Source organism: Vigna radiata, unplaced genomic scaffold (genome assembly GCF_000741045.1).
Source record: "Vigna radiata var. radiata cultivar VC1973A unplaced genomic scaffold, Vradiata_ver6 scaffold_438, whole genome shotgun sequence".
Taxonomy (NCBI): domain Eukaryota; kingdom Viridiplantae; phylum Streptophyta; class Magnoliopsida; order Fabales; family Fabaceae; genus Vigna; species Vigna radiata.
Window position 1 is genome coordinate 98,643 of NW_014541983.1, and position 14,938 is coordinate 113,580.

At 34.0% G+C, this 14,938-nt stretch overlaps 3 protein-coding genes across 3 annotated transcripts; 2 read left to right on the forward strand and 1 right to left on the reverse strand.

Annotated features, from left to right (window-relative positions):
- Nucleotides 1–1,739: 1,739 nt before the first annotated feature.
- On the forward strand, nt 1,740–2,599 carry LOC106778732 (basic leucine zipper 43). The gene has a single exon (XM_014666719.2). The coding sequence runs from the start codon at nt 1,813–1,815 to the stop codon at nt 2,413–2,415; it is 603 nt and encodes a 200-aa protein (XP_014522205.1). The 5' UTR covers nt 1,740–1,812; the 3' UTR covers nt 2,416–2,599.
- Nucleotides 2,600–8,929: 6,330 nt separating this feature from the next.
- Nucleotides 8,930–9,337, reverse strand: LOC106778730. The gene has a single exon (XM_014666718.1). It carries the CDS (start codon nt 9,335–9,337, stop codon nt 8,930–8,932), a length of 408 nt encoding a protein of 135 aa, XP_014522204.1.
- Nucleotides 9,338–11,284: 1,947 nt separating this feature from the next.
- LOC106778735 (probable galacturonosyltransferase 9) lies at nt 11,285–14,352 on the forward strand. The gene is made up of 3 exons (XM_014666722.2): nt 11,285–11,793; nt 12,136–13,347; nt 13,663–14,352. The coding sequence occupies exons 1-3, from the start codon at nt 11,641–11,643 to the stop codon at nt 13,936–13,938; spliced, it is 1,641 nt and encodes a 546-aa protein (XP_014522208.1). The 5' UTR covers nt 11,285–11,640; the 3' UTR covers nt 13,939–14,352.
- Nucleotides 14,353–14,938: the final 586 nt, after the last annotated feature.

The window sequence follows — 14,938 nt, forward strand, 5'->3', positions numbered from 1 at the left end:
GGGCTTTCTTTATTGAACATAATTTAAATGTAGGTGGCCATTTATATTAAAGAAATCTCTAGAAATAGTCACAAAAGTAAAATCCAACGTTTGGTTTAGTATTTAATGACACTAACATCTTTATTTTAAAGAAAACTAATGTTTTTAAAATAAATGTGTATCACTATAATCACTTTCCTTAATTTTTTGTCATGGTTAAAAACTTATTTAGTATTATGAAAGTTTTTAGTTTCTTTTATCGTCTTTCTAGGATTTTCCAATTAAAATTCTAATTTTATCTCAATAATTATATAGATAATATTGATATAAATTATTAGAATTCCCTTTCTCTAATTAAAGTGTTTGAAAAGTAAAGTAACAAATTTTTAGATGTTAATAAAAAATTATATATGTTGAGACCTTTTATCAACTAAAAATTATATTAATTTACATTATATGAGTGGGATAATATCCTTATTTTATAAGTTAGATTTAAAAAAATAAGTTATATTTAAATTCCCTTACTTATATGATATCAAAATCTACTTGCTAAATTTATTGGATTTATTATATCAGTCACCATTAGAATATTATTAGATCATTCACAAATACTTTGTTTCAGTATAATTATATATATATATATATATATATATATATATATATATATTATGGTGATGATCAAATAGTGGATTGATGAAAAACCATTTTTCCCTTTTATTATGTGTTAATTAAAAATTAGTATCATCATTCCAACTTTTAGGTTTAACCATGGCTAAAACAAACATGTTTTTTGGTTTGATTTGTTGGTTAATTAGTCCATGGAAGTCACCTTCAACAATTGTCTTTCCCAGCCTCGTTTTTCCACACCCTTTCTTACGTCATTTAATCAATTAGAGAATTATATGATCCATTATGGAACCAGTTTCGAATTAAATAATTAAGTTACTTTTTTTAATTTAAAAAAAAAAATCCTGTTCTTGCTTTCACCAAACAGTCCTCCAATAGAGTTATTTAATTATACTTCCCATGATATGAAATACCTCTGTCTCTCTTAGGTAAGCATATTTTTTCTACAAAATGATTATATCCACACACCCAAGTTGCAGCACCCCCTTTGGGCCACTCATGTGCATCATACCATTCATCCATACCATGTCACAAACGTCACATGTCATGCACATATATACATGCTAACATGAGTTCAATGTTTTACAGAGAAAAGGAAAAGAGATGATAACATGATTGCAATTAACATCATCTGCAGGGTGGAAATTTAATGTCTTCTGGTATGAATTGAGGTTTTACTTTGTCAGAAGTTTATATTAAAAGTCAGCACAGGTTACCAAAATAGAACATTTAAGTAATTCTGTCTAAATATTTTGCTTTATAATATACACATCTTGATATATATATTCTTCTTAACTACTTATAAAATGCCTGCCAAATTAAGAAATTAGAGTTTTACATGAATTATATTTCAGTGTATGTTGAGATGAAAACAGGCAATATACTTGTTGAAATGTGATAATTGATGAATATTTGAGATGAAAACATAAGTATGGTACGTGGGAGAGAAAAAACATCCTTAGTGGTTGCATGATGATGTTGTTAAGATTGAACTAAAGACAATGCATGTTAATTCCATCCATGAAATTAATGTAAGAAGTTACTCTACTGTGATGAAGTGGGGTCATTTCATCTTTTTCTGACCCTATATAATACCTACTCTTTCGACTCTTTCTTCCTCCTTCTCAAAACGAATTGAAGACTCTCTTCATCATTCTCTCAAAAACAAGGCTCTGAAATCTGCAACCCTTTTGCTAAACCAAAACCATGCAAAGCAGGGAAGTCTCAGCCCTGAATTATTTACTCCCTTCAAACCCTTCTCCCTACCCTCCCAACAACAATTTCAACACCATCCAAAACAACATTCCCACATTCCAGTTTCAAAGATTCTCCTCCCAATTATATGGCCACAACCACAACACCCCTTATGATTTCAGTCCTCAATCATCGTGCATCAGCAGCAACTCCACTTCTGATGAGGCTGATGAGCAGCAACTCACTCTCATCAACGAGAGGAAGCACAGGAGGATGATATCAAACCGAGAATCCGCACGTAGGTCACGGATGAGGAAGCAGAAACACCTTGATGAGCTTTGGTCACAGGTCATGTGGCTCAGGAATGAGAACCACCAACTCATAGACAAACTCAACCATGTCTCAGAAAACCATGACCAAGTTCTCCAAGAAAATGCTCAGCTCAAAGAAGAAGCCTCTGAACTTCGCCAAATGATCAGGGACATGCAGATACACAGCCCTTCTCCCTCCTTCACCCCTTTCCAAGATCACCATGTCCCTTGCACCTCACCGTTTCTCAGATCCGATTCTTCAAACCAATCCAACTCCTGTAACAACATCGATCTCCTTGGCTGAATTTCAACACAAGAGGCTCCAAATTTTTATCATCTCTTTATCTAATCTTCTTTTGCTTTCTTTTTTTCCCCTCTTCTTTCTATGTTTATGTGCAAGTCAAAAAACATGTCTTTTCCTCCTTTTGCGCTGTGTGAGAAGAAAAGATTAATGCCAATAACATGTCTTGATGAGTAATTTCATTTCATCCTTTTCAGTCCATTAACTTGCCACTGTGTACCTATTATCTTTCTACAAAAGGGCGTGTCTGGTTTTTACCTTCTGCGCAAAGTTTTAAAGTCATGTTTTGTGAAAGATGCAGTGAAAAATCTTGAAGTTGAACTCAAAATTGTATTTTCCTTTTAATGTTAGTCTTGTGTGTTTATGCCATAAACAGTTGAAAAAGGTTGCAGAATAAAAATCAGTCATAGACATTTATTTCTTTTATAAAATAAACAATGGACTTTGTCATTTTGTGGCACGAACACTTAAAAGAGGTTGAAGACTTATGTATGGATTAACTGATAGTTAAAACTTGTTGGACACTTGGTTAGGAGAGTCAGAAACATGATGATGATTAATTCCATCCCAGAAAACAGTATAGAAAGAAAGGGTTGATGAGCTGATGACCAACGTTCTAGTAATGTCCACAGAAGTGTGGAGTGTGATGAAAGAAGAAAATATGAATGAGAAGGCAACATGATCCTTATATGATTTGTGTAAAATAATGGAGGTAATTATGTCAGGTGGAATTGGGATGAGGATAGTATGACATGACACAGAAATAAAAGGGTGTCTGTAGTGGTCATTGGCTAATGATACAAAAGTTGCCATAAAAAGGAGAACATTTGGACAGGCCACCCACTCAAATTGTTATCACTATTTTATCTCTTTTTCAGACCTACCTTGACTGCATACTATTGGAAAATAACTTCAACTTTGCTTATTTACTTTCCCAAGTTTTGATAGAGATCCAACACAACTTGTGCACTACCCATTGTCACTCCTCATGCACCTTTTCCCAACAATAATATGCCTCTTCACCAAAACATAATACTTTCAATCAATACTAGTATACTATGTGATGTACAAAAAATAATCTTTAACTCTTCCTTCTATATTTTTTTCTTCTTCTCATGTTAAGACATATTGAGTTTAAGTCCATTTAATCTTAGTCTAATTAATCTTCATTGATCGTATTTATATATGCTTCTTCAATGTTGCATAATATAGCAACACAATAATGAGATCAAAGTAACATATGGAAAATTTAGGCACAAATTGTTTGATTTGTTTAGTAGTTCTTCCCAAAGCAAAGGCAAATGGGATGAGTTTGATTTGGTCAATAAGTTTGGACATATATCAGAGGCTAAATGATTCAAGTCAGAAAACAAAGTAGTGGAAACTTAATTAGCACATGAATAGAACAAAACTATAGTACGAATAATCACCGACAAAAGAAAATGTTGTAGTCATCGATCCCGCGTTTACACATATCTTTCTTTTGTCCTGTTCATACACTTCAAAAGTCAGTGAGGGTAATCTCTTAGCATGTTAAGTAAAGCTCAGTAGATAAATTACTCATTGTATTTCTAATTCTTTAATTTAATTTAATGTAATTAATTAAAGTGTTAGATGGATTACTTATAGTTAAAGAATTAAGAGTGTTTTTTTTTATTAAAGAAGGGTAACTGTGTACATTCTGCTGAGATGTCTAATGCAATCTCAACCTTTTTTTTCTTACTGGTTTCTTTGTCTATGTCTGGTTCGCAACTGATTTTGATATCTTAAGTTTTTCCATAAATTGAAGTTATTATTTTTCATTTTTATTTCATTCCTGTATACTTTTCATTTGGTTGCATTCATTTTGAATTTTGGGTTCATATTTTATTTGATAATTTGGAATGGTGTTAATATTTTTTTAATGAGGTAGGAGATAAGAATTAATATTTTGGAATAGTTATATAAAAGATTTACCTATTTTAATCAAAGGTAAATATAGGTCAGATTTGTCATTGTTTTAATTTGATCCAAAATTTTGACATTAATTTAAACACTGATATGAAATAAGTGAGATAAAATTTGATAAATCTGATTTTGTCACTGTAATATATCAATTTAATATTTAATCATACACAAAATAAATACGACGATCTCTAATAGTAAGGCTAAAAAAGTAAATGGCATCGTTGAGAGCAGCGTGGTCGTTTGGAGGTGCCGCATCGCCAGGGTACGGCGTTGGAGTCACAGGAGACGTCTAAGTGCAGAAATTTCTCTATCTTACACAATTTTTCTTTTCTTTTTTAGTTATGTTTACATTAAAAAATATATTTTATTGATTAATCAATAATTTCATGTAATAAAAAAACTATATAATAAATTTAACTTTTTTTTAATGTCTACAATAAAAATCATATCAAAATTTGGGCTATTAAATTCTAAAACATTGTAATGATTGAAATTAAAGTAAAAAACATATAATAAATTTTTAGTATATTTTATATTTATGTATAATAAATTTGATAAATATAATATAATCAATTTGCGCATTAAAATATATTTTTATTGATTAATCACATCAAACTTTTGAAAAACAATTATATACCTCAATAATTATAATGATTGAAATTAAGATAAAAAGCATAATATTATAACAGTTGAAAACAATCTATGATTTGCACTGGGGAAAAGAAGATCAACACAATGACAAAAAATTTGCATGAGAACGAAGAGAGGAAAAAGAAAAAATTGAGAGATGGAGGCCAGATTTCAGGTTGAGAACCATTACTTATCACCTTTACTCATTTAGAAACAATTTCACAACTACACACCCTGCATTCATTGCATGATCTCTAAGATCATCACAACCTTCTTGTCCCATTCCTTCATCCTCATGTTAATTTTGTGCCCAAAACAAGCATGCCAATTCCATTTCCCAATTTCCACCCTTCAATTCAAAATTAACAACAACCAAAGCACACACATAATCAACTTATCACACACGGATTCTTCCAATTCTTGATCTAACTTCCTCGGTTCAAGATCCAATGGCGGCAGAGGAATCAGGGTAGTTTAATCAACTCTATTAAAAATGTTTTCGTGAGAAAGGAGTGATAATATTTCAAAAGTAATAACTTATTACTTTATGAATTATATTTCTTTACGTGGTTTATTCAACAACAAATTTACTTAAAAGCCTTCATAATATCACCATTTTCTTAATTAAAGATTAGTAGTGTATTGGTTAGACATAATTCCGATAGCAACCCTAATTGCTTTTTAATTGAAAAAAAAAAGTAGGAAAAGAATAAAATGCACCTTTTTTGTATAAAAAAAAAAATCCAAAAGAACAACTCTTTGTCTTTTAAGTATATGATTAGGATTTGATTTTGATCTGTGTATAGTACTAATTATTTATTATCCAACCTAATTTATAAGTTCTGTTTGAAATTAATTAGGAAGAATTGAGATTTTTAAAATAGCCCTTCTTATGTTAGGACAAGTTTTAGAGCCTCTTGCGTTTTTCATCGCGAAAAATAATGAAGAGTGCGGCAAAAAATTAACTTCATCAATTCAATGTCAAGACTCATTTCAAGATCCATTTTGTTAGTATTGGTGCAGAGGAGAATGTGCGGGAATGAAACAGTAAATAATTATGCAGAAAGAATTTAGAGAAGAGACAACTAGTACACTGTGAATGAGAGAATTGATATTGATTCTCATTAAAGATGTGTTGCCTTATAAAGGCTCTCTACAAGTAACAGAAAAATAACAAAACTGATTCATGCAGAATAACAATATCTTTGGATTATACACAATACTTCCCCTTAATCCAAACTCTTAAAGCTCCTAACTCCAATCAAATTTCTCAGCCTTTCAAATTTGCTCTGTCTCAAGGCTTTAGTGAATATATCTGCAACGTGTTCTTCAGTAGGACAATACTTCAACTCCAGCTTCCCTTTGCTTACACGGTCTCTCAGATAGTGGAATTTAGTCTCTATATGCTTGCTTCTGGCGTGAGAGATTGGATTCTTCGAGAGATTGATGGCAAATTTGTTGTCCACAAAAAGTTGTACTGACCTTTTGTATTCTACTTTCAATTCCTCAAGGATGGCTTCTAACCAAGCACTTTGGCAAGCTGTTTCAACTGAGACAATATACTCCGCTTCACACGATGAAAGAGCAACTACATTCTGCTTTCTTGAGCACCAAGAGATTGATGCTCCTCCGTATTTGATCAAGTAACCATACATGTTTTTCCTCTCAACTTGATCACTGCACCAGTTTGAGTCACTCCAGACTTCTAAGATTTTCTCCATACTGCTGGATTGCTTAGGAAAAAATAGACTGATATCTGTTGTTGCTTTCACATATCGCAAAATATGCTTGGTTGTGATGAGATGAGTGTGTCTAGGATCACTCATAAATCTGCTTACCAACCCAACTACAAAGCTAATGTCTGGTCTATTGTTACACAGGAATCTGAGAGACCCTACAATTTGCTTGAATAGAGTTGCATCTACTTGTTCTTCTTCTTCTAACTTTGACAACTTTAAATTTTTCATAATAGGGGTTGAGGCACCGTTACAGCTGGACATGCTGAATCTCTTTAAAACTTCATTAACGTACCTCCTTTGGTGTATAAAAATTCCTTCTTTACTCTGTGCAAACTCTAATCCAAGAAAGTAACTCAAGTAACCAAGGTCAGCCATGTCATACTCTTTTTTCATACACTTCTTAAAGTCTATTATTTCCTCCTCAAAATCTCCAGTTATTAGTAAATCATCAACATACAAACATAGCATCAAAGTACCTTGTTGTTTTTTTGATTTCACATACACTCCAAATTCCACTTAACATTTCTGAAATCCCATCTTACGTAGTAATGCGTTTATATGAGTGTTCCAGGCCCGGGGACCCTGTCTTAATCCATACAAAGCTTTATGCAGCTTGTATACCTTCTGTTCTTCACCATTCAACACGAAAACAGGTGGCTGCTTTACATACACCTCCTCCTATAGTGGACCATTCAGAAAGGCTGACTTAACATCCATTTGATGGATCCTCCAACCCTTCAGATTTTCCACTGCAACAACTAACCTCACAGTCTCCAATTTAGATACTGGAGAGAAAACCTCAGTGAAGTCTATTCCAGGTTTCTGCTGGAAACCTTTTGCCACCAGCCTAGCCTTTAACTTTACAAAGCTTCCATCGGGTTTATACTTGGTTCTGAACACCCATTTGACTTCAATGGCTCGTTTGTTTTGTGGAAGTTCTACCGTCTCCCAGGTTCTATTTTTCTTTATAGCTCTTAGTTCTTCCAACATTGCCTCCTTCCACTCTTTTATGTTTATAGCTTGTTCCCAAGTCAGAGTAAAGCAAAGTGAACTAGATCACCTGAATTTGTGACTTCATTGTTAGAGATCATTTCGTGGTCTGAAAGTCTTGTAGAAGGGAATCTCACTCGTTGTGATCTTCTACAATTGCCCTCTACACCAGTATTAACTTATAGGACTTCATCGAACCTTTACTCATCCACGTAACCAGAAACAACAAAGCTTGGCTTCACTACCGCTTCTGATCTATTCCAATAAAACACAGCAGCTTCATCCATCAACACATCTCTACTAACACTGATTTGATTCCTCTCGGGATTATACAATCTGTATCCTCCGGTTGGATAATAACCAACCAAAATCAGAACTTCACTCTTATCATCTAGTTTCTTTCTTCTCTCATCTGGTATGTTCTTGTAACAGACTGACCCAAAAATTCTTAGGTGGACGGATGGTTTGGATCCAGTCCAGGCTTCTTCTGGTGTTCCATTCTCCAAAGCTTTTGTTGGACTTCTGTTGAGCAAGTATGCTGTTGTGGTGACAGCCTCTCCCCACATGGAGCGAGGTAAATTCTTCCCCTTGATCATGCAACTCATCATATCCAGCAAGGTTTTGTTTCTTCTCTCGGCAATGCCATTGTGTTGGGGTGTGTAAGGGATACCACCTCATGCACAATTCCCTTTTCTTGACAAAATTTGTCCAATTCTCCTGAATTAAACTCTCCACCACCATCGGTTCTAAACACCTTGATCTGCAAAGCCTTTTGTCTCTCCACCATAGAATAAAATTTAAGAAAATGTGAGTAGACTTCCTTTTTCTCTTTAAGCAAATAAACCCACATCTTCCTAGTATATATACTCGTCTACAAAAAGAAGGAAGTATTTGTTACCTCCAAGTGTTTGTACACCGACAAGCCCGCAGACATCAAAGTAGATTACTTCCAAAGGCTGTTTGACTCTTTTAGTCATGACTTTCTTGAATTCTTTTCTGGGTTGCTTCCCAATGGCACATTCTTCACAGACCTTGTGTGGTGCGACGATTGCTAGAACACCATTCACCAAATTTTTGTCTTTCAGCTGGTCTAGGCTTCTAAAGTTCAAATGCCCATAGCGATAGTGCCATAGCCACCCTTCTTCTACCGCATTTGTTGCCACCAAGCATTGGACTTCTGTTGCATTTAAATTTACCTTGAAGGTTCGGTTTCAAGTCAAAGGAGCCTTGAGCACCAACCGTTGTTTCTCATTAAACACTTCAACGTGTCTCTGCTGTAAATTCATTGTGTACCTCTTTTCAAGAAGTTGTCCAAGACTCAGAAGATTGTTTTTCATCATTGGAACGTATAGCAAGTTGTGCATATACACAACTTTTTCATCCTTACGCGTGATCAAAACTTTGCTGGAACCTTCAGGCTTGATGATACTGTCATCCGCGAAACGCACGATGCTCTTTATGCTCGTATCTAAGTCGAGCAACCAGTCTCTTCTGCCTGTCATATGGTTGGAGCATCCTATGTCAAGATACCACGAGGCCTCATCATTTGTATGGTTTGTTTCTCCAGAAAGTGACACGTATTCTGATTTGGTAGTCTCTCTCACACCTGTTTGTCTCATCATTCGCCTTTTGGACACACACCACCGGTTGAAACTTCCAGTTGGTTTTATCTTTATCCTGATCTACTATACTCATCAGCAATACATGATCTAAATATGTTTCACCCTCTTCTTCTGCAAGATTTACTTCATCATTCTTCCCTTTCTTTGTATTTTCGTTGTGCCAACACTCGGATGCGAAATGTCCATATTTGCTGCAGTTAAAGCACTGGACATTCCTTTTATCATAGTTCTTTTTACCTCTTCCTCTTGACTTTCTTCCCCCTCTACTATTTCCTTTTCTTTGTTCATTACCACTCTCATCTTTGGACTGCTCCGAGAAGTTACTCATTCAGCCTCTAGTTCGACCATCGCGTGATCTTCCTCTACCTCTTCCACGGTTCTTGAAGTTCCGGTCACCTCTAGCCTGCAAAGCTTGGTTTGTGTTCTATGTAGCACCCTTTTCTGCAACGTTTCTCTCAATCAGCCGCTGCTCATACGTTGTAAGAGAGTTTTATAATTCTTCAACTCTCAATGTTTCCAAATCCTTGCTTTCTACAATAGCCATAACATATGGTCATACTGAGGCGTCAACGTTCTCAGAATTTTCTACATAATCTTCTTGTCTTTTACAATCTTATCACAACCTCGCATTGCATTTACCACAATCTGAATTCTTCCAACATATTTTTCGATTGTTTCTTTCTCTTCCATACTAAGAAGCTCATATTGCCAAACAATAAATGACATTTGCATAAAATAACTATAAAATATGAGAAACCAATGTAAAACAATGAGAGTACTCATATGGGATAGACTTTACTAGAATTGGTTCATAGTCCAATTCAATATAAAATCCATATGTTGGCACGAATTCACTTCACAAGTCAACCAAAATAAAGTAATTAATTATAGGAGAGAAATAAATTGATATTAATTAAAAAACTAATAAATAGTTTTGTTTTGCATAAAATCATACTAGCTTAACTAAATAGTATAATATAAAATAAAAATTACACCTCTAGAAGAAATCAATAAAAAACGAGAAACCAAATTATTTTTCATAAAAAATTACTCTATTAGTTAAGTATATCTTTTAAACTAGTCATCATAAATTAATAAATATATTATATATGATTCTTTGTAATAAGAATAGTATGAAAAATATTAAATTAATTAAATTATTGATAATATCGAATTGGTATATTAATCGTCTCATTTTCTAAATTAATGAATGACGTATTTAATATTTTTTTCCATGATCGTTGCTAATCAATACTCAATCTATTAAGAGTACATATGACTAGTTATTTAAAGAGATAAGAAAATATATTAACAGATTACATCCTATTTTTTGTGACATTCAAAAAAATTAATTTTATTAGTTAATACTTGTGACAAAAATCTTAAATGTTGTATAAAAGGAAGGAAGTAAGTGTTGTCAAGAATTAGCTTAGTTTAGTCCAAAATAATTAGGGAGTATTAGAAACCTTATACATCAAGTCATACAAATAAAAACAAACATTATTTCTAACTTAAGTCTTATTATAAGAATTCAAATTATAAATATATATATATATATATATATATATATATATATATATATATATATATATATATATATATACAAACCCACCAGGGAAAATATTGTATGGCTAAATTTTTAGTATATTTTATATTTATGTATAATAAATTTGATAAATATAATCAATTTGCACATTAAAATATATTTTTATTGATTAATCACATAAAACTTTTGAAAAACAATTATATACATCAATAATTTGATGTGATAAAAAACTATATAATAAATTTGACTTTTTTAATGTCTACATTAAAAATCATATCAAAATTATTTTATGGGCCATTAAATTCTCAAAAATTATAATGATTGAAATTAAGATAAAAAGCATAAGATTATAACAGTTAAAAACAATCCATGATTTGCAAGAAAAGAAGGTCAAAACAAGAGGAAAAAATTTCATGAGAATGAAAGGAGGAAAAAGGAAAAATTGAGAGATGGAGGCCAGATTTCAGGCTGAGAACCATTACTAATCACCTTTACTCATTCACACACAATTTCACAACTACACACTCTGCATTCATTGCATTATCTCTATCTCTCACTTTAACATCATCACAACCTTCTTGTCCCATTCCTTCATCTTCATATTAATTTTGTTCCCAAAACAACCATGCCAATTCCATTTTCCAATTTCCACCATTATATTCAAAATTAACAACAGCCAAAGCACACACATAATCATCTTTTCACACACGGATTCTTCCAATTCTTGGATCTGACTTCCTCGGTTCAAGATCCAATGGCGGTTGCTACCAGAGGAACCAGGGGTGGATCTACTTTTCGTGGTCTCTTCTCCTTCCGGATCTTCATCTCTGCCATGTTCTCTCTTCTCTTCATCGCCACCCTTTCGGTCCTATTCACCAACAACCCCTCCACATCCCAAGATGTATCTGTAAGTTGTTTATTTTTCTTTCAGCACTTTTCCTTGCCCTTTAGTGTTTTCGTGCCAAATTTTCGATTTTGATTGAAACCCGTTTTTAATTTGCGAAATTGGAGACGACCCATTGTTGTAGATTCAATTTAAAGCTTAACCCAGATGAAAGGGTTTTAAATTGTGGTTACAGTTGAGATTGTGATTGATCCTTGATATTTTGGGAAATTGTAATTAGACTGAAAAACTTGGTGTTGTGGCCGAAATCATGGTCATGGACCGTTTTTAAAACCTTGCAACAGGATGATTTGGCAGACTTGAATGTCCCTTGTAATGGTTTAGGTGTTTTTTTTTTTGTCATAGGATCTTCCCACCACTGGTAATGCATACGTGCATCGAACGTTTTTGGCTTTGAAATCTGACCCTCTTAGGACCCGAGTGGATTTGATACACCAGCAAGCTAAAGATCACATAGCTCTAGTGAATGCTTATGGTGCTTATGCAAGGAAGCTCAAGCTTGACATTTCTAAGCAATTGAAGACTTTTGATGAGTTGGCGCACAATTTTTCGGATATTGCAATGAAGCCGGTTTACCAGAAGTCATTGTTTGAGACAGATGGTCCGATTGATGAGGACGCGCTGAAGCAGTTTGAGAAGGAGGTTAAAGAGAGAGTGAAGATTGCGCGTATGATCATTGTTGAGGCGAAAGAGAATTATGATAATCAGTTGAAGATCCAGAAGTTGAAGGATACAATATTTGCTGTTCATGAGTCACTTGCGAAGGCAAAGAAGAATGGGGCAATGGCGAGCTTGATTTCAGCCAGATCGATTCCCAAGAGCTTGCATTGTTTGGCGATGAGACTGATGGGTGAGAAGATTTCAAATCCTGAGAAATATAGAGATGAAGGGCCGAAGCCTGAGTTTGAAGATCCCACTCTGTATCATTATGTGATATTCTCTGACAATGTAATAGCTGTGTCTGTGGTGGTGAGATCTGTTGTGAAGAATGCAATGGAACCATGGAAGCATGTTTTTCATGTTGTTGCAAACAGGATGAATGTGGGGGCAATGAAGGTTTGGTTTAAGATGAGGCCTATCGAAGGCGGTGCATTTTTGGAGGTGAAAGCAGTTGAAGAATTTGCATTCTTAAACTCATCATATGTCCCTATCTTGAGGCAACTTGAGTCAGCAAAAATGAATCAGCCTGAAAATGCCACAAATGATTCAAACATGAAAAATGCCAAGTCCCTGTCCATGATGGATCACCTTCGATTTTATTTGCCAGAAATGTACCCTAAATTGTATAAGATCTTGCTTTTGGATGAAGATGTTGTAGTTCAGAAAGACTTGACAGGTTTGTGGAACATTGACATGGAGGGAAAGGTGAATGGTGCTGTTGAGATCTGTTTTGGTTCTTTCCATCGATATGCCCATTACATGAATTTCTCTCATCCTCTGATCAAGGAGAAATTCAATCCAAAAGCTTGTGCTTGGGCCTATGGCATGAATATATTCAATCTCGATGCTTGGAGGCGGGAAAAGTGTACAGATACTTACCAGTATTGGCAGAACTTGGTAAATTTCTTCTTATAGTTAGTTAACTTTTCTGTGCTAATGATTAGGTTCTGATTTACTGTGATCATGTTTGGATAAACTTCTTAACAAGTACATGGAGGACAAACTTCTCCAAAAGCTTATTTAACTTATACATAAGTTAACTTTAGGAGAAATTTTGTTCATTTTGTCTTCTTAATTTCTTCTCATTAAGTGCTTAATGTGAATCTTATCCAAATAGGATCTATGTAACTCTAGTTTTGCCAGAAAAAGTTTCTTGAGTAATGCTGAATCTATTCTTCTGTACTGTTACTAAATGCGTTTTTCTGTTATCAGAATGAAGATCAATCTTTGTGGAAAGCAGGGATTTTGCCACCAGGTTTGATCACCTTCTACTCCACAACCAAGTCATTGGACAAATCCTGGCACGTGCTTGGCCTCGGTTACAATCCCAGCATTAGCATGGATGAGATCAACAAAGCTGCAGTCATTCATTACAATGGAAACATGAAACCCTGGCTTGATATTGCTTTGAATCAATACAAAAATCTGTGGACCAAATACGTGGACAATGATATGGAGTTTGTGCAGATGTGCAATTTTGGCCTATAGTTGAGATCAACTCCCAACTGTCATCATGATAGAAGCTTGAGATAACATGTCAAATGTTGTTTTACCATATTCTTTAGAATCTAAGTCCATCTTAAATGTAGCCTGTCAGAGAAGTTGTGTTATCACCAAGTAAAATATACTAGGCAATAATTTTGATAGACTGTATTTGGAAATTTACACGAAGTAGTTTTTGCTTTTTCTTCTTCTGTATTTTGGAGCATATTTATCATGTATTGCTGATGATGGTAGTGTCATAATTTAAATTAACGAGAAGTCACTACTTTTCATCTTTTAAACACATCTACTACATGTTATTTTTTGTAGGTTTGTGACATGCCTCCTTGTATTTTCAATATTTATATGTATTATAGGCAAAAGCCATGTGGTAAAGAGACTTTTCAAGGATTTGGTTCACTTAGTGCATTTTAAACCAGCGATGTTTTCACGATCCAAACTGAGATATCCGGTTGTGGCATGGGAATAGATAAATCTGAGAGTAGATCAACAAATCCATTTGTCCAAGCTCTCGAGATTTTATCAGTCATTCTTGTGGTTGTTGATCGCTTCACAAAGGCAACACACTTTGATACACTGCCAACTTTTTTCAACGCCACTAAAGAAAGTAGCAGAACTTTTTGTCAACATGATTTGCAAGCTACATGGCCAATTGTTCAGTCTCCTTTCTGATATAGAGCCAATTTTCATTACTCATTTCGATTGAATAACACAAAATTATATCGCCTATCACCATCAAGCTACACAAAAGATAATCGAAGGTAGCAGATGTCGTTCAAACCCTTAAATCAAAGTTCTAAATATCAAATGATGTGAATCCAGAGGGGTGGATTATTTTTTTATGTATCTATCTTGGAATGCTAATAATAAGCAAGAAATTTGGACAGAATTAATTTTCTGAATTTTGGTAAAGAAAAAATACAAGAGGTAAATGTGAAAGACAGAAGAAAAGAATCGCTTTTTTTAGGGAGTCAATATTCAAAGG

What these genes read in the sequence shown, in the direction of transcription:
- LOC106778732 (XM_014666719.2), top strand. Translation starts at nt 1,813, where the DNA reads ATGCAAAGCAGGGAAGTCTCAGCCCTGAATTATTTACTCCCTTCAAAC.
- LOC106778730 (XM_014666718.1), bottom strand. Translation starts at nt 9,337, where the DNA reads ATGAGACAAACAGGTGTGAGAGAGACTACCAAATCAGAATACGTGTCA.
- LOC106778735 (XM_014666722.2), top strand. Translation starts at nt 11,641, where the DNA reads ATGGCGGTTGCTACCAGAGGAACCAGGGGTGGATCTACTTTTCGTGGT. An exon ending in CCACATCCCAAGATGTATCT is followed by an intron (nt 11,794 to 12,135) that starts GTAAGTTGTTTA and finishes TTTTTGTCATAG; the next exon opens with GATCTTCCCACCACTGGTAA. An exon ending in ACCAGTATTGGCAGAACTTG is followed by an intron (nt 13,348 to 13,662) that starts GTAAATTTCTTC and finishes TTCTGTTATCAG; the next exon opens with AATGAAGATCAATCTTTGTG.